General features: G+C 31.1%; 1 protein-coding gene and 1 pseudogene across 1 annotated transcript; both read right to left on the bottom strand.

Annotated features, from left to right (window-relative positions):
- Positions 1-6626: 6626 nt before the first annotated feature.
- On the bottom strand, positions 6627-9684 carry LOC100262018 (receptor-like protein EIX2). Its single transcript, XM_059739753.1, has 2 exons — positions 8996-9684; positions 6627-8856 (listed from the first exon to the last, which is right to left on the bottom strand). Exons 1-2 carry the CDS (start codon positions 9423-9425, stop codon positions 6674-6676), a joined length of 2613 nt encoding a protein of 870 aa, XP_059595736.1. The 5' UTR covers positions 9426-9684; the 3' UTR covers positions 6627-6673.
- Positions 9685-12753: 3069 nt separating this feature from the next.
- On the bottom strand, positions 12754-18154 carry LOC132254296 (receptor-like protein 52; annotated as a pseudogene).
- Between the last annotated feature and the right edge of the window lie 6030 nt (positions 18155-24184).

Here is a 24184-nt window from a genome sequence, read left to right as displayed (position 1 = left end):
CAAGTTAAAAACGCTTACCATCGCTAAGAGGACCCGAATAGATTTATGCTTCACAACAGGTGAGAACACTTCATTGTAGTCAATCCCCTCCTTTTGTGAAAAACCCTTCGCCACAAGCCTTGATTTGTACTTAGGTGGTTCATCCTCTGAAATCCCATCCTTTATTTTGAAAAGCCATTTACAATCAACAGGTTTCACTCCTTCAGGCAAAGGCACAAGCTCCCAAGTTTGATTCTTTCTCAATGATGCCATCTCGTCATCCATGGAACTTAGCCACTTTTTCGAGTCTTTACTTTCCATCGCCTCCTTATACGACCTTGGTTCCTCCCTTCCTATCTCTTCAGCCACTGCTAAAGCAAAAGCAACAGGATTAGTGATGTTAGCACTAACACAATCCACATACCTCATAGGTCTCCGGATTTCCCTTCTTGGTCTATGTGCTGCTATACTCTGTGAATCATTCTGGTCGATCACGGGCTGTTCTTCAGATGTGTCAGCTACACCATTTTCCATTGGAGCATTGACCTCAAACTCCACCTTCTGGTTAGCACCCAGATCAGTTTTACTAGTACCTGCAAGATCACCAAACTCCTTCCTCTGGCCAAACATAGCAGATTCATCAAAGGTCACATCTCTGCTAATAATAAATTTTGGGGTTCTATCTTTAGTACACCACAGACAATAACCTTTCACCCCAATCGCATACCCTAGAAATATGCATTTCATTGCCCTGGGCTCCAGCTTGCCATCACTAACATGAGCATATGCAGGACAACCAAATATTTTCAAGCCAGAATAATTAGAGGGTTTACCGGACCATACCTCTTGAGGAGTCTTAAAATCAATTGCAGTCGATGGCGATCTATTTACCAGATAAGCAGCAATGTTAACTGCTTCAGCCCAGAACTTTTTCGACAACCCAACGTCTATCCTCATGCATCTAGCACGCTGTACAAGTGTTTGGTCCATCCGTTCTGCAACTCCATTTTGCTATGGCGTATGTCGTACAGTGCGGTGCCTCACTATACCTTCTTTTCTACAGAACTCATCGAAATCTTTGTTACAGAATTCCAACCCATTATCTGTTCTGAGTGTCTTGACTACTTTTCCAGTCCGTTTCTCCACCATAGTCTTCCACTCCTTGAACTTCCCAAACACTTCATCCTTTGCTTTCAGAAAGTACACCCACACCTTTCTAGAGAAGTCATCAATAAAAGTAACATAGTACCTGCATCCACTATGAGACTCCACCGGAGAAGGACCCCATAAATCAGAGTGAATATACTCAAGAACTCCATTAGTAGTGTGACTACCCATACTGAACTTCACCCTACGCTGTTTACCCATAACACAAGTTTCACAGAATTTCAGCTTCCCGGTCTCAGCACCACTTATTAGCCCTTGCTTACTCAAGATAGAGAGCCCTTTCTCACTCATGTGTCCCAATCTTCGATGCCACAACTCAGTACAATTATCTTTCTTCTCTACAGAATCAATAGCCATGGAGCTTGACACAGCCGTCGTTCCCAACACTGAACTTCCCATCAATGTGTAAATCCCATGCTGTAATCTGCCTTTCATCACCACAAGAGCTCCTTTTGACACCCTAAGGACTCCACCACTCCTAGAGAATGTGTACCCATTTTTATCCAGTGTACCCACAGAGATCAAATTCTTTCGCAGTCCAGGAACATACCAAGCATTCAATGTCCTAACCAATCCGTCATACATTTTAATCTGCACAGAACCACTGCCTTTGACACCCAGCTCCCCATCATCTCCCAACTTTACACTTCCGTTCCACTCTTTAAAAGTAGTGAACAGATCTCGTGAATAAGCCATGTGATACAAAGCACCGGTATCCAAGATCCATGATTCTGCAGAGCTAGATGTACTAATAGTTAAAACATCTCCTCCTTCTCCCTCGTCAGAACTATCCTGTTTTTCAGAATCTTTCTGAGCTACTACAACCTGCGCATTTCCATTCGACCCCTGACCAATTCCCTTCTGCCTTTGTGGACAGTTCTTTCTAAAGTGCCCTTTCTCTTTACAGTGAAAGCATCTCATTGCAGCCTTCGATTTAGAACGCGACTTACTACGTCCTCCACCATTTCGTTCCATGCTCCTGCCCCTACTCATAGTTAACCCAGTCTCCACACTGCCTTCCCCAGAACCAGAAACTAATTTCTGCAATTCTTTAGACTGTAGAGCATCCTTAACATCATTTATCGAGATACTATCCCTACCATACATCATAGTATCTACAAAATTTTCATAAGAGCTAGGCAAAGAACATAACAAAATCATGGCTTGATCCTCTTCCTCAACTTTAACACCAACTCCATTCAAGTCTAAAATAATTCAGTTAAAGTTGTCAAGGTGATCTCTTACCTGCATACCTTCTGACATCTTCAAAGTATGCAATCGCCTTTTCTGATAAAGCCTGTTGGTCAGTGACTTTTTCTGGTACTTGCTTTCAAGCTTCCTCCACAAGCCAACTGCAGTAGTTTCATCAGCTACTTCCCTCAGAACTTCATCTGCTAGACTCAACAGAATCGCACTATGTGCCCTAGACACAACTTCCTCCTTCTCTGTTGCCGTCAATCCTACAGGTAATGTTTCTTCCCCTTCTATTGCTTGTGCACACTTCTGCTGAACCAGAAGCGCCTTCATCTTCAGCTTCCACAAGGTGAAATCATTCGACCCATTGAACTTCTCAACTTCGAATTTCTGTGAAGACATCTTCCTTCTGCAGATCTGAACCCAGGTGTTTGTGGGCTCTGATACCACTTGTAAAGCAAGCAAGCAATAGAATCGCGGAATAATGGAAGAAAACAATCACACACAAGAACAAACACAAGATTTACGTGGTTCGATCAAAGTGATCTACGTCCACAGGCAGAGAGCGAGCAATTCTCTTTACTATTGAAAGACGGCTCATGCACCTTCCCATCTCACTTTTACGTTTTCCCAAGCCACCTATTTATAGAGTTTACAAGAGTTCTAGTTATCATATACCAACCCTAACCCTAAAACCCATTTAACAATAAGACTCGGCCCATTTAGCCTTAGCCCATGTTTTACCACCAAAAAGCTGTTGGCCCGTAATCCATCGACAAGGAACTTGCCAGCCATTTTCCTCTGGAATTTTCCTGGAAAACATCCTTACAGATTCTCAAGGAAACTTCTCATCTCAATGATCTATCTATCTATATATATATATATATATATATATATATATTCCTCGACCAGCAGTAGAGACACCAAGGAATTAAGTATCAGTGGTGGAAATAAAGGAAGAAGAAGAAGACAAAGATGAGTATATTCCAAGTGTTTGATCTGAGAAAGAAGGTGATAAAAAGAGAGGGAGCCAGAGCTGTGTGCCCATGCTGTGGAGGCCCTGTTGTTGCAACGCTTCTTGACTGCAATTTGCATGTCTGCTGTATCCCTGTCTCCCGCAAAACCAAGACCAAATACTTCTGCGCCATCTGTTCTCGTTCGCTCACCCTTACCACCCGCTGATTTTTTTTTTTTTCCTCATTAGTCATTACAACACCATAAAATCATAGTAATATATACGGGTATGACAACTCAGAAAATTTTTTGAGGTGGGTGTTTGTCTTGTGTATTTGTTAATAATGATCAAGAATTAATATTGATGAATGTGAGTGTTTTTGTTTTGAATTTAATACGGATGGATTGAGGAATCTTGTAGCTTTGGTTGTGAAAAGCCAAGGGAATTAATTTGAAGTGGGTGTTTGTGTTTTCTATTTTATATTTGTTCACCTATTGTAGTTTGATTATATAAAATAATTTTATCATTTATTTTTAAAGAAAAAAATATATAATTTATAGTTTTATTAAAATACGAACATATATATTTTAAAATATAATTTCTACTAAAATATATACATTTTTCTAGTGTTTTGTTGTTTAAGGTCACAATCATGATGATGGGTTTTTCTACTAAAATATAAAATAGAACATATATATTTTACTTTGCTTCAAAGCAAGGTCATTGACAATGGTTTCAACTTTTATGTGACTCAATGGTTTATTTTTGTCTACTATTGGTGAGTAGGATTTTAAATTATTCTATTTGGTCAAAAAAAACTATATTAATTAACATTTTTAATTAATTTTCTCTCAATTTTATAAAAAATTATAGGATTGTTATATTTCATTTTTTGATTTATTTTTTTAATTATTATTATTTTTACTTTTCTTTAAACTATTTTTTGTAAATCCTTTGTCATAATGACTTAATTACTTATATTTATATGTTTAATTATCTTTCCCATTTATATTTTAAAAGATAGTATTCATATTATAAAAAAATTTATTAAATAAAAAATTATTAATTCATATATTTTACATATAGTAATGTTTTCATGCCTTAATACTAACCTTTTTTTTAATTATAATTTTTTTTTTAACAAAATTACCATATAACCGTAAAACTTAAACTCTTAGTGAGCCAAATGAGCTTTTGGCTTATTAGAAAATCAACTTTGGATATGTTTGAATAGCTTTGTTAAAAAGTGCTTAAGACATAAGAACAATATAGTGTAAAAATTAGGATATTATAACTTTTTGGTGAAGCCTTCTTTTCAACTTAAGACATAAATTTATGTCACGCTTAATGAAGCCTTCATTGCACCAAAGTTATCCATTTCTTTAGCTTCAACTTTTTATTAAAACAAAAAAATTTAAAAATTCCCAAATGAAATAAAAAAAAATAAGAAATTAAAATTTTAAAGTTTTATATAATTATTAGTTAAGTTTTTTTCGTTAGATTTATCATTATTGAAAATATTAATTAATTAAAATAGATGAAATGATCCTAAACTTATAAATTTAACCCATGTTATATTTGAACTTGGAAAGTAACTTTTTTTTAAATATAAATATCCTTTAATATTTTGGTGATTATTTTATTTTCAAAAGAAAAAAGATAGGATATTTTCTCAAAACTGGGCATTTTTTAAGTTGAACAAATGTGGACCATTGGATTTATAAAATAGAATTATTTCATCCATTTTAATAAAATATACCTACTTACACTTGCACGATAAAAATCAACTTTCAGATATTAAAATCACTTTCTTCTTCTATTTCTTGAAATTAAAGTCTCTTAACATTGCTTTTGAATTCACGTTATTGCTAGAATAATTAGGCTATACTTGATTCTCTAAAAATTTGAGGGAAATATAAGAAAAATAAAATAAAGAAGAAAAGTAGGAGAAAAGAAAAAGTAAAGGAAAATGAAAAGATATCGATTTAAAATCAATAAATTATTTTTAAATAATTTTTTAGACTCATTTCACTTATTTTATTTTTATTATATAAGGATTAAATAATTTTAAAATATATAAATTTCAAATTAATTTTAATCATATTTGATTTTCTTATGAGGTTTTTTAAATTTTGTATTTAAAATAAGAGTGTTTGATAAGATATTTTAAAAAATAGTTTTTTAAAAACAAAAAAACTTGTTTAGATAAAAGAATTTGTATTGTTTTTAAAAATAATACCTTACTTTTATTTTATAAAAATTTTATAAATTTAATTTATAATGATATGAAATCAAATTCAAGTTAAGTCTTATTAAAAAAAATAAAAATTAAATTTACAATTATATATGAGTTAAAGATAAATATTTTTTTTAATTATGAAACAATTTTTTTATTCTAGTGAAATAAAAATTATTACAAAAAAAAATAATTTTAATATTCATTTTTAATACAACTCCAATAAATGCTTTTTTTTTTTTTTAATTTCTTGTTTGACCATGATTTCTTATGCTTGTTTTTAGAAATTGTTTTAAGTTAAAGAACCAAAAATAGTTTTTTAATGTTTTATGAAAATAAGGATATTTGACAAGTTATTTTTATAAAATGACTTTTTAAAAGAAAAAAAAACAAAGACTTGTTTGGTTAAATTGTTTTTTATTTTTTATTTTTTGTTTTAATTTTGTAAAAACATTTTAAATTCAATTTATACCATATTAATTAATTTAATTTAATTTAAATCTTATTGAAAATGAAAATAATATTTTTGTAGGAGAATAAAATGAAATCAGATGTATATTAAAAAAAATCATGTAAATTTAAATTTTTATTAAATTTATTCCTATTTAGTAATAATGATTCCCACAACATTTTTTCAGAACTAATTTTCATTTCACCTACAATAATTTGAGGATTAATTTTGATATTGTAAATTTAAAAATTTTATCTGGTCATTTTTAAATAAAAAGGAAAAAAATATTTATAAATTCTTTTATATCTCCAATTCAATCTTTCTTGGCACATATCAGGTCAAAATGATATTGAACTTTGCACATGGTGAAGGAGTTGTTCAATCACTATCAAATAGACTTTTTTCTAGATTACGGAGGACAAGTTGCCAATAATAATGTTGTAGAATTTTCATAAACCTATAAACTTTTCCCATCAAGGAGGGAGAAATTTCATTAGTATGAGAAAATTTTCCACATTCATAGCATCATTCACGGAAGACATAATTGTACCTACCTCCCCCCATCAAGAAGTTAAAAGGTTTAGATGGTGGAGCACACTAAAGTGTTTAATTCTTTCTATTTTTCTCATTGCTTGTTACTTGGGTTAAGAAGAATTGAAATTCTTAGAGATAAGAAAACGAACTGTAAAATTTATTGTGGTCTTCCATGACTTCTGGTATAGGTTGCTGCTCTTCTTCTTCTTCTTCTCAACCAGAATGTCTTATCAATGATTTCATCCACAATATTCCAGTAAGCATCACACCAAGATTTCCTGCTTACTAAAACAAAATAAGGAACCAAAATACCTGCTGCAAACCCTAATCCGACGCTCAAATAAAACCACCGATCAATGAAATGATTGTCATTTTCATCGGTACCAGTGCTGTGCTCTTTATCAGAATCCTCATCTTGGCATTTTTCAACAAGAGGAGCTCCGCAGAGACCTGGGTTTCCATCAAAGGCAAGTTCATCAAAAGTTGTCATCTGTCCTGTAAAAGGAATCTTACCAGAGAAGTTGTTGTTTGACAGATTCAAAGAACCCAAAAAAGATAATGAAGCCATGCTAGAAGGAATTGTGCCGAAGAGTTTATTGCTTGATAGATCAAGAGATAACAATTCCTTCAACCTTGAAATGCTTTCAGGAATTTGGCCAGTAATGTGGTTCCGTGACAGGTTGAGAGCCACCAAACCAAATAATTCTGTTATTGCCTCTGGAAACTCTCCACTTAAATTATTGTCAGACAGGTCTATACTGGTAACAAGGGAAAGAGTTCTGGTATATTCTAGACGTTGTCCTTTCATGTTCACAACCAAGCTTTCTTCATAATATTGCCCTCCATACCGTCTGCCTTGAAAGCTCCCATATAACACAAATTGGTTTATATTTTTCTCTTGAGCCATTGCTTTGAGGCCACCCAATGTAGGTGGAATGCTACCAGTCAAATTATTTTGTGAGAGGTCCAGGACATGCAATGAACGTAGATATGAAAGCTCAGAAGGAAGACTGCCAGAGAACCCAGTCGACCTCAAGTTAAGGATTTTAAGACCCATAAAAGCAGCTCCAATCCATGTTGGGATGTTACCTGACAATCTGTTGTAACTGAGATCAAGAGTTTCCAAACTAGACAAATTTTGGAAAGATAAGGGCAGCCCTCCTGAAAGGTTGTTGTTTTCCATGTGAAGAGATTGAAGCCACTTTAACTGACCCATCTGTTCTGGAATTCTCCCGGACAAGTCGTTGTTTCCAAGGTCTAGAACTCTTAAGGAAGAGCAATTGATTATGGTTAAGAGAATGCTTCCTGTCAAACTATTCCATGAAAGATGAATGATATCAAGACCCCTTATATCTCCTATAGAAGCTGGGATGACTCCTGTTATTTGATTACCCGAAAGAGAAAGGACCCTCAAGCTTGGAATGGATTCACCTATGCTCGGTGGGATGGGACCTGAAAAATTATTGTTGGAGAAATCTAGTGATTCAATAGTTTTGGTTGGAAGAGGAATAGGTCCTTCAAAGAGGTTGGAGCTGAAATCAATCAATGCATCTTGAGAAACATTTAATGGATTTGGTAACTGGCCATGCAAGTGATTGAGAGAAAGATTTAAGAAATCTAAATTAGAAGAAAGATTCCAAAACCAGTTTGGTATGGGACTTGAAATGCTAGTGTTTGAGAAATCAAGAGACACAAGCTCCTTTTGGGACTGAAGCCAAGCTGGAAAAGAAGGACCTAAACTGCATGAACCAAAATCAAGGTCCCAGATCTGGAAAGGGGGGACCCAACTAGAATTTACATTCAAATTGAAACCTGAATTGGACTGCATGTACAGGTGTTTCAACTTACTTAGCTTTGAGAAATGCTCTGCAGAGAGAATCCCTGTCAAACTATTGAAAGAAACTTCCAGGTAAAGTAATTCAGAAAGCTGTCCAAAACTATCTGGGAGAGTCCCATTCAGTTGGTTAGTTCCAAGCCACATATCTGTCAAGTGTTGCAATGACCCTAAAGTTGCAGGGATAGGACCTTGAAGGCTGTTATTGTTTAGTTTGAGGCTCTCAAGATTTGACAATGCCCCTAAAGAAGCAGGGATAAGGCCTTCAAACTTGTTATATGACAGGTCTAGTTCCACGAGATTTTCTAGCAGTCCCAACCATTCTGCTAATTTGCCAACCAATTGATTGTTGGGCAGGATCAAATTAGTCAAGTAAGGCAAATAACTTTTAGAGCTGCAGTTTTCCATTCCTTCCAGAAATTGAGGTAAACTTCCTGTCAAGTTATTATGGCCTAAGTCCAAATATTTTAGGTTGCAGAAGCTTCCAATGGAGTCAGGAATGCTACCTGCAATCACCAAGAACAAAAAAAGAAAAGAAAAGAAAAAAAAAATCATCTATTAACAGATGGTATAATAATATATACCAATTATAAAGTCATAAGCAATAAATTTAAGGAAGAGCAGTGAAAGTTATTTGAAGTTTACCATGAAAGTTATTTGAAGCCAAAATGAGGACCTCTATCTTTTTCCAACCTTCCCTCAATTGTTGAGAGCAATTGCCAGTAAGATTTCCATTGCCATACAGGTTCAAGTATTGCAGATTAGGTAGCTGATTGAGACCAAGAGGAACACTGTTTAAGCTGTTGTAGCTTAGATCAATGAATGTAAGGCTGCTGATATTTACAAGCAATTCCAAAATTGTTGAATCAAGGTAGTTCCAACTCATGGATATAACAGAAAGCATAGTAAAATTAACTACTGAGGCTGGAGAAACTGAACCCGAGAGGCGACAATCAGATAGATGCAACTCGGTTAAAAATGGAAGCTTGTTTAATACATCCACCCAATTTGATCTAACAAATGAAAGGTCAACTTGGTTCATCTTGAGATGCTTCAAGGAAATAAGACCAATCATCCACCCAAAATTATCAGTAGATAGACCATTCCCATATTGAGAAGAAAGATCAAGATACTGCAACCTTGAGAGGTTTCCCAAATTTGGAGGGATTACACCGCTAAACCCAGCATTTGTTATGTTTAGATATTGTAATTCTTCAAAGATCCAAAGAATTCCGGAATTGGGATGCTTTCAAATGTGTTGAAACTCAAGTCTAAATGTTTCAAGGACTTGAGTTTTAACAATGAAGAACTAATCTCCCCACTCAAGCTCATTGAGCTCCTTTTCTCAAATTCATACAATTACATCCTTTCCATGATGAAAATCGATTTTTGGAATATTTGAGATCGCTTTTTAAGTCAATAAGGGCTTCTCGATCGGATTCTAGGCAATCTATCAAATGAGTTTCATCCTTATAAGCAATTGTTCCTTTCACCATTAAATAGAGAAGAGGTAAAAGAAAACCCAGAATTGAAATCCTCTCCATTTATTATGCAATTCACCAACTATGAACACCTGTAAAATTTTCATTGCAACATGTTATATCTCTTTTCATGAATTGAAGAAAAATTTTGTTTCCCATATACGAATAAAAAGAAGACAAATGCATCAAGACACTCAATAACACATGTAAGAAAGATCATCAATCTAATTAGATAAGAAAATTTGTCAAGTACTTGTGCATCATCCTTCTATGCATGTTAAGAAAAAATAATTAGAATCACCTCACCCAGATCAAAATATCCATAGAATAGAAATTACCTGCAAGAGAATTTTAGAAGCAAATCTAGTTTTGATGATTGTGGTAGATCAAAACATCCAAGGTAGAGAGAATTTCAGAGGCATTAGATAGAGAAACTCATCGCTAAGAATACCCTAGGATTAGATAGATGACCTCTGAATTGAATGAGACTTCAGGCCCACATGTCTCATATAAAATGCAGAAGATTGACGATAAGGATCCAATTCGAATAATGACAATCAATGCTTACAGATAATCAAAATTGTTTGGGTAACATTAATGTAAAGTTTTATATTTGGAAGCCTTTTCCTATGAGTGGCAACAGATATTTATAAGAGATGGAAAGTCTGGAAATCATTTATGATCTTTTGATCAAAGGGATAGATTGATGAAATTGAATATTGTTGGCTGCTCCTTGGGATGGTTGCAAGTGATCAAATGATTGTGGTACTGGAATATTCCTTGCCTCTTCCATTTAATTCAAAGTTTATACAGGTTCTATCACCATGACCACTTTTTCTTTAATCATTTTTTTAATATTTTTTTGTCATTTCTTGGTACCTAATCCTTGTCCATTGTATGTAACCCAAAAAGAAAGAAATATGCATAAATTAAAATTTCAATACACACCAACAAATTGTAGAAAACCGCTTTCAAAATATATGGAAAAAATTGTTAGATACTCAACAGTGTCACATTTAAGAAAGTTCATCAATCTGATAAGAAAAATTGTCAAGTACTTGTGCATCTTACTTTGATACATGTTAAGAAAATAAAATTACAATCTCACCCAAGAAATAGAAATTATCTGCAAGAGGATTTTAGAAGCAAATCTGCTTTTGATGATTGTTTCGTAGACCTAGACATCCCAGGTATAGAAATCACATGTGACAGAATTTCAGAAGCATTAGATAGAGAAACTCATCCCTAAGAATAACCTAGGATTCGATAGATGACCTCTGAATTGGATGAGCCTGCAGGCCCTACTTGTCTCATATCAAAGGTAGAAGATTGGTAATAAGGGTCCAAGAAAAATCTTCAAATTTACATGTACAGGTAATAATGATGATCAGTGCTTGACTTTCCCTTTGGTTTAGTTCATGGACCTTTTTTCCTCCTTTATATTAATACATCTCCTTGTTCCTTATAAAAAATAAAAAGATTTATCAGACTTATATCATGGATATGTTTCTATTTATTATTGAACCATGACAAAGTTGTTCGGAAACATTAAAGCCAATTTTTATATTTGGAATCCTTTTCCCATGGGTGGCAAACTTTGAATCAAACCGTCAGCTTTGGATGGTTTCAACAATATTAAAGACGGATTTTATATATATGAAAGTGGCTCTATTGGCTGGTGTCTCAAACTCAATTCCCATGGATGGAGGAGCAAGAGTCAGAGAAACAACAGACGGAACTGGCTCTAAAACGGGATGTGATTCTGGCTGAGAAATAACCAGCCTCATCATAGACAAGGAACAACTGTGCTAGGAGGAAATGGGGTTTTGTCTTAGCCGCAGTTCTCGGCAGGTTGATGTGTTATTCGGTCTAATAATAACATATGATTTTTTCACTTCTAAAACTTACTTTTTGGTTTTGGATCCATTTTAGAGAGGATATGTGACACGATCCACAATGGGGTTACATTGTTTCTTGCATTTGGCTGATATATCATTTTTTGCCTTCATTGCTATGATGATGTTTGTTTGTCAACGAATATTTCTATGACCAAGTAGAATTAGATATTTGGGTGGAGCAGATTTGTTTAAATATTCGAGTCTTGGTGAATAGAAGTCATTTTAATAGAGCAAAACAAAGACATAATGTATGAAGATGGATAAAATTAAGCTAAATACTTATAGAAAATTAAGATTTTGGACTTTTAAATGAGATAAAAGTTTTGTTGTACTATGGGTTATGCATTTAATTATGGGTAGAAGTAAAAGACTATCCAAACAGGGCATATGTATAATCAAAAGCATTCCCACCTAGAAGCTTAGGGGATGGATAAGTATATAGTTGGGACAAACCAAATATTTTCACGAATACCAATTTTAAGAAATGAATAGAAATATTTTACATGATATTGTAATATGATCATCATATCCTAGTCAAATTTTATGAGATAGTGGAAACAAGACTAATAATCACATTTTCAAAGATAATTTAAAATTTTTAAATTAGAATTTTTCTTCTAATAAGTTTTAATAACAAGTTTTTGGGGGTTATTATTAATTTTACTTACAATGGGAAATATATATATATATATATATATATATATATATATATATATATATATATATATATATATATATATATTTGTTCTTTTTCTTTGTTAGTGGCAGTTAAAAAGGTCATAACCTTTGAAAAAAACAACTTATCTTAACAAAGACCTTTTTTTTCATAAATCAATGGAATAAAATTAAAAATTAGAGTATAAATTATTAGCACACCTTGAAGTAATATGAAGATATAATATCATAAAGTAATTATCTTTGAATAAATTAAAAGCAAAGTCTTGTCTTCTATTGCAATAGTGATGAAATTCACTTCCAAAGCTTATAATGAATCATAAAGCATAGAAAGATCTACAAACAAAATTTATTGCCTTTGGGCTTGATTTTTGGCATAGGTCACTCTTCTTCTAAACAATAGCCATTTGACAATTTTGTCCACAAAATCAAAATAAGCATCACACCAAGATCTTCTTATTGCCAAAACAAAATATGGAACTAAAATGCCCATCGCAAATCCCAAGCCAATACTCAAGTAAAACCACTTATCAACGTAGCTACCATCAATTTTGTTCTCAAGAGCACTTTGCCTTTTATCTAGATCTTCATCCTGGCATTTTGTGACTAATGGAGTTCCACAAAGATTCGGGTTTTCAGCAAAAGCTGACTCTGTGAAAGTTGACATTTGCCCTATAAAGGGGATCTTACCAAAGAAATTGTTATTTGAAAAATTCAAATAACTCAAGAATGTTAACAAGGACATGCTTGAAGAAATGGTGCCAGAAAGCTTATTACTTGATAGATCAAGAGAGGACAACTGACACAACATTGAAATGCTTTCGGGAATTTGGCCAATGATGTGATTCATGGACAAGTTTAGAAACTCCAAACCAGACAATTTTGTTATTACTTCAGGAAACTCTCCACTTAAATTATTGTCGGATAGATCTATGCTAACAACAAGAGAAAGAGTCCTGGTGTATTTAAGACTTTGGCCTTTTGTAATCACAATCAACCTTTCTTCATACCAAGAGCTGCTCCCCGTGTGATATAAAGAATACATATCCATGTTATGCTCCTGAGCCATGGCTTTAAGCTCCACCAAAGTAATTGGAATTTTACCAATCAAATTGTTTTGTGCAAGGTCTAAGACATGTAGGGAGCTTAATTTTGATAGCCGCGAGGGAAGTCTTCCAAAAAATACATTCGACCTCAAGTTGAGTATTACAAGATTTATGAAAGCAGTTCCAATCCATGAAGGAACCTTACCCGATAATTGGTTAGAGCTGAGATCAAGGAGTTCCAAACTTGATAAATTTTGGAAAGATGAGGGGAGCTCTCCTGAAAGCTTGTTGTCATTCAAGTGTAGTGATTGAAGCAATTGTAATTGACCCAACAACTTTGGAATCATCCCGGACAAATTGTTATTTCCAAGGTCTAAAACAATTAGGCTAGAGCAATTATTTATTGTAGAAGGAATGTTTCCAGTCAAATTATTCCTTGAAAAATCAATGACTTTAAGAGAGAAGAGGTGTCCTATGGAATCTGGGATGGTCCCTGTTATTCGATTACCCGAAAGAGAAAGGAAATACAAGTTGGGTAGGGATTCACCTATGTTTGATGGGATGGGCCCTGTTATTTGATTATCGGAAAGAAGAAGGTATCTCAAGTCTAACATGGATTCACCTCTGCTCAGTGGGATAGGGCCAGAAAATTTATTATGGGAGAAATCTAGAAAAGAGACCCCTTTGATTGAAAAAGGAATAGGTCCTTCAAAGAGGTTGGAACTGAAATCAATCTCTAATTGACCAGAAAAATTTAAAGAATTTGGTAGCTGACCTTGTAATTGATTGTTGGAAAGGAATACGTGCCGCAGATTAAAAGAAATATTCCAAAACCAGTTTGGAATGGGACTTGAAATGCTGCCATTTGAGAAATCAAGAAACTGGAGGTTCTTTTGAGACTGAAGCCAAGCCGAAAATGAAGGACCCAAGTGGCATGAATCCATACGAAGATTTTTCACTTGGAAAGGGGGAACCTAATTGGGACTCACATTCAAATAGAAAGAATTGGAGTCCATCTGTAGATACTCCAACTTGCTCAACTTCCAAAAATGTTGTTCAGAGAGACTTCCACTCAAATGATTGGAAGAAACATCCAAGACTTGCAGTTGAGAAAGTTGTCCAATACTATCTAGAAGACTTCCACTCAAATGATTGTAAGAAACATGCAATTGTTGCAGTTGAGAAAGTTGTCCAATACTATCTGGGAGACTTCCATTCATCTCATTGAATCCAAGATACATATACTCCAGGTGTTGCAATGTCCCTAAAGAAGCAGGGATGGGACCTTCAAATTTGTTACCAGATAAATCGAGTACCCTAAGATTTTTAAGCTCACCCAACCAGTTCGGCAATTTTCCCATCAATTGATTGTCGCGCAAGAATAATTTCATCAAATTAGGCAAAGGACTTTTAGAACTACAAGTTTCAAGTCCTTTGATAATCTCAGGTAAACTTCCATTCATGCAATTAATTACCCGTCAAATCCAGATATTTTAAGTTGCAAAAGTTTCCAATGGAGCTTGGAATTGAACCTGCAATGACCAAGAATAAAAATATGTATTAATTAAAAATATGTAACAAACAAATAAGTAAATAACAAAACAAATTAGTTCATGAACAATTAGTTTAAAGAAAAAGTAAGAAAAAATATTAGTTTATTGTTTCTTTAACAATAAACTAAAATAATTTGAACAAAGTGATAGTTCAATAAGAAAAGATAAAAAATGAAAATATATACCAAAAGATTGAGAAGGTAATTAGATTTTTTTCTTTTTTCAATAAATCCAAATTGCCAAAATATAATTTTTATTTTAGCAATGCCAAAAAAAAAAAGAAAAAAAAGTTTTTCTAAACAATTATTTTAATTCCAAGTGGTTATTCTATTTATTTACAAACTCCTAGAAATTTTGAATAGAAAAGTAGAACGTACCATTAAAGAATAAAACTAGAGAAAAGTAGGAATTCAACCTAGTCTAATATTTTGAAACAATAACTCTACAAGAAACTAGCAAAATTAAATAAAGAATGAGAAGCTTATAATAAACTAAAATCAGTAAAATGACGAAGTAACATGGTTTACAGTTTAACTAAAATATGCAAAGGATATGCTATAAAATGAAACATCCAAATTAATTGAGGAGTGAGGATGTCCTTGAATCAAATTATCACTCAAATCTAAATATCTTAGAGACTTTAATTTTATCAATAAAGTTCTAATTTAATTAATGAAGGTTACAAGAGACAATCTATCGAAGTAAAAACTCATATGACAACAATTGCTTCCTCTTTAGGATAGAAGTTAATAGTAGCTTCTTGATTTGGATTTTAGTCAATTCTCTTAATGATGAGGAAAAAAAGAAACCCTAAGGTTGTGTTTGGATAAGCTTCATATGTTTTATTTCTAAACATAGAAATTCATAGAAACTCTAATATAAATAGTAAACTTTACCATAAAAAAAATAATGATATTCAAAAATTGTTTTAGAAAACATACATATTAGAAATTTTTTACTACCTTAAATTTTTTTAAATTTCAATAACAATATTTAAGAACATGAAATGCCATATCATATTCACTTAATGTTCAATTTCATGGTTTCAATTACTAGTCTCAACCATGAAATGTCATATCTCAGTATATAAATTACAATAATTTGATATACTAGATGAATTAGTGAGAGAAAATAGAAATTGAAAATATGTAGGAGATGATTGAAGGGTATTTGATGATAAAGATTTTTAACAAATATAAATTGTCAAAATAGGAATTTAATTCTTTTTGGAGATACAAAGAAAGTAAATTTTTAAATTTTAATACAATGTGATTTTTTTAATTTATTAGTTACAAGCTTTTCAAATACAAGTGAATAGTAAATTATAATTATTTAAATTTTATAGGAACAGGAAGTACTTTAAATAAACATAACAATTTAGAATAAAATTTTAATAGAATAGTTTAAAAGAAAGTATACCATGAGAGTAAAAAATGGAAAACATTTAATAACTAAAATTAGTAAAATATTAAAACGTAAGTGACAAAGCACATCATATATCAATTCAACCATCATATAAATATTCAATTTAGTACATGCTCAAATTATTATCCTCAAGAGTAAAACAAATTGAAAAAATGAGTGTTATGTCAAAATGAAATGAAAACATTCAAAAAATAATTAATATAACAAATGTATAATTATTGACAATCATAAATAATAAATCATTCATCAACTAATTTAAAGTAAAAAAGGAAGTTAAGGATTAAAAAAAATCATACTCCTATAAGATACAATTCTTTTTAATAGTTATGTAGACAAACACTTTTTGTAATTACTTACCTTCATACAAAAAATTGTTAGATAACTTAGATACTCCATAAGCATAAATTGTTAAACTACATACTTTTTCTTAGATAAAAAAGAAACTAAATTTCCTTCTAAGAAATTTAGAATTCAAAATAATATTTTTTTTAATAAGAAGATTTTTGTTTCCAACACGTGAACAAAATATAGTGATTATCTGATATTTGTATATTGATACATATTCAACACTCATATACACAATCGTGAACTATATTTATCTACACATTAACATATCAGCAAAGAAATATCAATTTTTCTAATAACACAAAAAACGTACCATGTAATTCATTTCCTTCCAACTCTAGAACTTCTATCTTTTTCCAACTCTAGAACTTCTATCTTTTTCCAACTCTTCCTCAACAATTGAGAGATACTGCCCTTGAGATTCAAATTCCAAGATAGATCTAAGTATTGCAAATTGGGTAGCTCACCAAGACCAAGTGGAATTCTCCCATGTAATTGACTTAAACTTATATTAATGGATACAAGGTTCCTGACATTTAAAAGCCAATCAGGAAACTTGGAATTGAAATGGTTGGAGCTGATAGCTATAACAGCAAGTGAAGTAAAATTAACAAAGCTTGGAGATGGATATGAGCCAAAGAGACTACAACCATCTAGATGCAACTCAGATAAAATTGGAAGCTCGTTTAGCACCTCAACCCATTGACTTCCTACCAATGAAAGGTTAACATAATTCATACCAAGATACTTCAAGGAAACAAGACCAATCATCCATTCAATGTTTTGAACAAATAAATCATTAGAATACTCAAAATCAACATATTTAGGATACTTAGAAGAAAGATCGAGATACTGCAAGTGAGAAAGATTCCCCAAATTTGAAGGAATTGTTCCACTGAACCCAGCACTTGATAAGTTCAAATATATTAAATTCTTCAGAGACCCAAAGAATTGAGGAATTGGCATGGCTTTGAATGAGTTGAAACTCAAATCTAGATATTTCAAAGACTTGAGTTTTATCAACGAAGGACAAATTTCTCCACTCAAGTTCATAGAGCTCCAGTCCTCATATACATTCTCACGAGGATAAGGGTTATGAAGATCAATCGAGATGACAAATCTTGTGCCATTTTTACAACTAATTCCTTGCCAGTAGCAATAATTGCTTCCTTTCCATGATGAAAGCCGGTTGTTGGGATCTTTGAGACCACTTTTGAAGTCAATAAGAGCATTTTGTTCAGATTGAACATTGTTGCCGATATGGGTATGACCACTACATGCAAGTTCTGTTGTTATGAAATAGAGAATAGCCAAAATGAAACCAAGAATTGAAATTCTCTCCATGTAAATATTCAGTTCTCTAGTAGAGAGCACCTGTAAAAATTGAATTCCAATATGTGGTCAGCATTTTCTTGAATTGAATTAAAATTTTATTTCCAACATAAAAATGAAAAAAAAAATTGAAAATTTAAAAGACAATTGCATCAACATGAAAAACTTATTTTAAGCAACACATTTAACAAACATCACCAGTCTAAAAAGATCTACTAATAGCATATGTAAATATGTACTAAGAAAAACAATTATAAATGTAACGCCCAGACATTTTCTTTTAAGGGCAATTTAGGAAATTGTTATTAATAATTTAATTAGTTAATTAATTAATTTAATAAAGTGGAAGAGGGGTAAAAGTGTAATTTTACGAATAAATACCCTAGGTATAAATTAGAAATTTTATTCTTTCCCTTCTTTTCTGAATAGAGTTCCTGTTCGCAGAATTCCAGAGAACGTAAGGTTGGAGTCAGATTTCAGGGTTGAAGAACAGATTTCTATAGGTAAGATTCTAACCCCTAGTTTAATATTTTAGATTCATTGATTAATTTCAAACACATTAGATATATTTTTTTTGGAAAACCCCAAATCTAGATTAGGGTTAGATTATTTTTTTTTAATTCGTTTTAATATCAAATAGTGAAAATTTAATATTTTGATTTTAGTATTGGAATTTGGGAGATCTTAAGTTTTATTAGAAAAAAAAAATTCCTTGGAATATTTCGATTTTAGGTTAGGGTTAATCAAAAAAAAAAAAAAAAAAGGAGAACGCGTGTGCACAACATTGGAAGGAAGGAAAATAAAAAAATAAAAAATTTTGGGCGTGTGCCCAGATGGAATGAGACTTATATTATATATATATAATGATTCATTATTATGATGATGGCAATGAAAAAAAAAAAATTGCTTTGTTTTACTTGTTTGGTGTGTATCCCAGACAAGTAAGAGATTTAGCAAAATATATAATAATATATTTTTTGTAATAATGATTTAGCCTCAAATTAGATAATTAATAAAATAATGATATTTAGTTTCAAATTAATAATTAAGATAATAGTAATAATAGATTTAGCAAAATATATATATATATATATATATATAGAATTTTATAATGAAATAAAATTGTAATTTAATTAAATTAGTAATGTGTTATTAGAAACAAATTGGGAATTTATTAGTTTTATTTAAATAAGGAATAAATTAGTTAAATTATAAATAAATAGTAATAATTGTTTCTCTTATGTTATATTAGGTGAAGAGTAGATTATATCTTTTTCAGAATTATTCTTCTCCCAAGCTTTCAAGAACTTCTTTTGAGGTAAGGGAAGTTAATGTAATATTTATAAAATTAAATTATTTCATATGTTATTTTGAATTGTGGAAAATAAAATGATATTTTGTTACCATGCATGGATCAAATTGTTTTGCACTAAATGTTATGTTGGAATATTTTGTTTTATTTATGACACAAAATATGGAGATATTATGTTGTGTAAATTTGAATACTTGAACAAAAACATCACTCTGGTTTATTTGGCCCTTGTCAACGGGATATAATAGTTGACTATTCGGCCCTGTCAATGGGATATAATAGTTGACCTTTACATTTCATGGTGGGAATGTAATTGATTTGGACCCCAGCCTCTAAGGGTTTGGTTAGAGGTTACTAGTACTAGTAGTGTTTGGTTCCGTCCACCAGGAACAATTTGAGGCTAGCCACCCATTTGAAAAGTCCCACCTAACTGGGCATTTGATATTTGATAACCAGAGTAATGAAACTTGAATGAATTTGATTGAATCTTATGTGAAAGTGTTTGAATTTGATATGAAATTGGATGGTTGAATTTTGAATATATTGGTATTTTTGGAACTCTGATATTTGATGAGAAAAAAAAATTGATATCTCCTATTTGAAATGAAAATATTTGATCCATGAATTGCATTAATATTCCTTATTGGGCTGTGAGCTCATTCCCAATTGTTGAAAATTTTCAGGTACTCTTAGTTCGGGTGAGGAGTGATGGCTAGGCTGAAGAATGGTCATCATTAGGATTTGACTTAGGATTTTATGTTGGATTTTGTTTAACTGTTAGTTATGTTCATTTGGATCATTTGATATTTGGAAGTTATTTGGAAATTGAATTTTGAGGAATTTAGATTTTGTTCCGCTACTCTGAACAGATATTTGGTAATTGGTAACATCTAGTTACAATATGATTGTTCGGGTCAGATTATACTTTAAGCCTTCGGGTTTGAGGTGTGAAATGACCGTCACGCCCTTGGAGTGGGTCTTGGGGCGTGACAATAATCATCTCATAGATCAACCTTACTTTGATTGGCGAGAACCGAAATCACCTATAAGAGAGTTAGAAGGGTTATATAGAAAAGCATATTAAAAATTATTCATCAATATTAGTGGAGTTGAACCTTAATTACTTGAAACTTCTTTCTCATTTCCCTTGCTTTTTCAATTCAACAAAAATATATAGAAGGTGGTTTAAAGTAATGACAAAGATAGCCTCACTTTTCTTTGTTTTTAGTATTATATGAGTTGTATCATATTAAATTCTAATTGAGTGGAAAATGACCTCAGTCCTTGCGTCACCATAGAAACCAAGTGTTTTGATTGAAGAACTTGACTTGGACAAAAAAGGAAAAAAAAAAGTGTGGATAGAAAAGCCATAACTTGGCACTAAGTCAAGGTCAACGAGATTAAGATAAACATGAAAATTCATTTATGAATTAAAAAAAAAACTATACTCATTATAGATGCAAAAAAAAATCTTAATTGGAATAAACAAAAAATGTAAATCAAGGTATTAGGAATAAGTCAAGAGCTTAGGTCATTTAGCATACAAAAATACTATTAAATCTATAAGATTGTTTGGTGGTGTAATTTAGAAATTTATAGCATTATTTGGTCTTTTTGTTTGAAAACAAATTTTAAAATGAAAGTTAAATAGAGAATAATTTCCAAAAAACAAATAAAAATTATTTTCACTTGTTTTTAAAAGCAAAAGAAAACATAAAGAAATAAAAAATAATTTTAAAAAATCATAAAAACAAATGAGTAAACAAAATCTCTTTCTTTTTTCATTTTCTCTTCACCAATCAATACCAAAAATCATCAAATATGATATTTCTCTTAATTACACATAATTTTTTATTTTCTTTAACTTATCTAAATTTTTTTTATTAAGCAAATAGATTCCAACTCAAGGAATATTAATATATAGGATTTATTCGTTTTTAAAAATAATTTGAAACTCAAAATCAATCCAATTTATACTAAACAATCATCAAATTCAAAGCTAATCCAATTAATATTAAAAAAAAATCATGAACCAAAATTTATTATGAATAACTTTTCTAGTTTATTCATTACACATGACTATATTTTTATGAATTTTTTTACTATGGAAATAAAAAGTAAATCTAGATAGACCTAATGTTTCAATCCTTTATTTAATCTAATAATTTTTAAAAATAATTTCAAACTCACATATGGACTCAATTAATAACATAAATTTATAGACAAAAATTAGTATATAATTACTCTATTGTTTATTTTCTGTGTAAGACTATAATTTTCTTTTTCTTTTTTACTAGATAAATAGACTTCAAATCAAGCAATACTTACCTACTTTGGATTTTTTTAAAAGTTTATTACTTTCAAGAAGGAATTTGGGATTCAAAAAGCAACTCAATCACCACTAGAAATCCATGGACTTTAGTTTAAAATGACTTTTGTCTTTTCTATGCATATAACTATAATTTTATTCATTTGCTTACTAGATAAATGGACTTCAAATAAAATAAGACTTGTGTTCAATTTTTTAGTGAGTATAATAATTTTTATAATTGAAAATTAAAATATACCTAGTAAGTACCAAAAAATAATAGATGAAAACTAGTTCAAAATGAGTTGTAATAGAAAATAATAGACCAAAGTTGGTCTAAAAAGAATTTTGATTCCCCTATTTCTCCTTTGTATATAGCTATATTTTTCAATTTTTCTCAGTAAACATATAGATTCCAAATCAAGTAATATTTTAAACTTAAATACTCCTCTAACTCCCGGGTTGTGTTTGAAATGTGATATGTTTATTGAAAAACCTTAAGAAAATTATTTTTGAATTTAAGTTCTTTTACATATTAAATAACAATCTTTTTTTTCATAAATATTAAAATAGATAAATGTATATTAACAATTATATGCTTGATTAAAAATGTGCTTATAAATTAGCTCATTAGTTTTGTCTTACAACGTAAAAGGAGTGCTATTGAGGAGAAATATCATTATTAGTTTTTCAGTTTATAAGAATGGTGAAAAATAGTCTTAAAAAAAAACACTATTTAGGGTTTAAAGATAGATTTTACTTTTGAATCTTGTTTTGCAAAACTTTTTATAATCATTAACTAGTTTTACATCATATTAAATGAAGATTAGCAAAAATAAAAGCAAGAATTGAAAATCTTCTCATCTAATACTCAAAAATTAAAATTTCCAAAAACTATTATTCCAATCACGAGATGCTAAAATCTAGTAAATAAATACCGATATGAAATTTCAGTGAAACTTTATTCATATAGGATAATTACTAGGGTAGGCAAAAAAAATTTACATCACTTACATAGGTAAGTTAGTGGAAAGCTTTGCCCACTTAGAAAATAATAAAACTATTTACTAATTTTTTTCATAATTGATGTAGAACCATGGTTTTAAAATTCAAACCAAACTAGCCAGTGCAGTTTCGATTCGATCTGGTGAGTTGAGCCGGCCAAGGGTTGAACCAACATCGGGCTGAGTGAACCAGCAGTCAGACCGGAGAACCAAACGAGCTTGTCAGTTTCCTTCGAATTGAAACACCCCCCGCCCCTCCTTCAAAATGTTGGCTTTCTACCACCCCCTAACCGCCCCTCTCCCTGCTCTAGTTCTCAACCTAGCCACACTCCTTGCAACAAATCCATTTTTTTGTGGTTGTTAGCTATTAGTTGTGGCTCAAATCCATTTATTAGTTTAACACTTTTAAGTTTTTATTTTTAAACTTTAATATTTAATATTTTTATATTTTATGTTTAATATTTAATGTTTTAATTTTTTGTTGACTTATAATTTTTGTTGATTAAAATTTGTTATCCTTCATTTATTTATTACATATATATTTATGACATCATCGGTTCAACCGCCACTCCGACCAGTGAACCATAAACTGGTAACTTTTTCAATTCAATGACCAATCCGATTGTAAAAGCATTGTGTAAAACCGATCATAGATGATTTACCACTTAGAAAACCACTCAATATGTTAGTTACAAGTCTTACAAAATTAAAGGTTTAACACAATCATATATAATCTCTTAAAGAAAAGGTTAAAAGGAGTTACAAGGAAATTTACCTTCAATAATTGTGTTCTTATCTCTCAAGCATAAAAAAAAAAAAAAAAAATAGATTTGATAAATTTTGTTTTCTTTTTTTTTTCTTTTTTCTTTTTTTCTTCTTTGGCTTATAAGAAAACCAAGTTAATTTTCTATATTGAAAAATTCAAATTTTATATAGCCTTGATTTCTCCCATTGTGCATCACCCATAGAAAACATTTTCTAAGTCTTCTTATCTCTTAAGCATTAGAAAAAAAAAAAAAAAAAGACTTGATAAGTCTTGTTTTTTTTTTCTTGCCTTATAAGAAAATGAAATTAATTTTCTATAGTGGAAAATTCAAAATTTCATATAAACTTGACTTGGGTCTGTCCAACTGTGCATGTCCCATAGAAAAAAAATATAATAATAAAAACCTTACAACCATATTAAAGGTGTAATATCTTTTAAAACATCAAATTCATGAAAAATGTTGTTCACGCAAGATAATAGATAAATTTATATATATATATATATATATATATATATATATATATATAATAACAATAATCAAGTCCATAAAAAATATCCACACAAGAGAAATAATAATAATAATAATAATCAATTCTCCATGAAAAATTTGTCCACACAAAATGATAGACAAGTTTTAATAATAATAACCTTACAACCATATTGAAGGTTAATATCTTTTAAAACATTCA

The sequence above is a fragment of the Vitis vinifera genome, chromosome 9 (assembly GCF_030704535.1).
Source record: "Vitis vinifera cultivar Pinot Noir 40024 chromosome 9, ASM3070453v1".
In the NCBI taxonomy this organism is placed as follows: Eukaryota; Viridiplantae; Streptophyta; class Magnoliopsida; order Vitales; family Vitaceae; genus Vitis; species Vitis vinifera.
This window is presented reverse-complemented; position numbering and strand designations above follow the sequence as displayed.

Coding starts and splice junctions, on each gene's coding strand:
- LOC100262018 (XM_059739753.1), bottom strand. CDS start 9,425: ATGATTGGTCTTATTTCCTTGAAGCATCTCAAGATGAACCAAGTTGAC. Junction 8,857..8,995: donor GGCTTCAAATAACTTTCATG/GTAAACTTCAAA, acceptor TGGTGATTGCAG/GTAGCATTCCTGACTCCATT.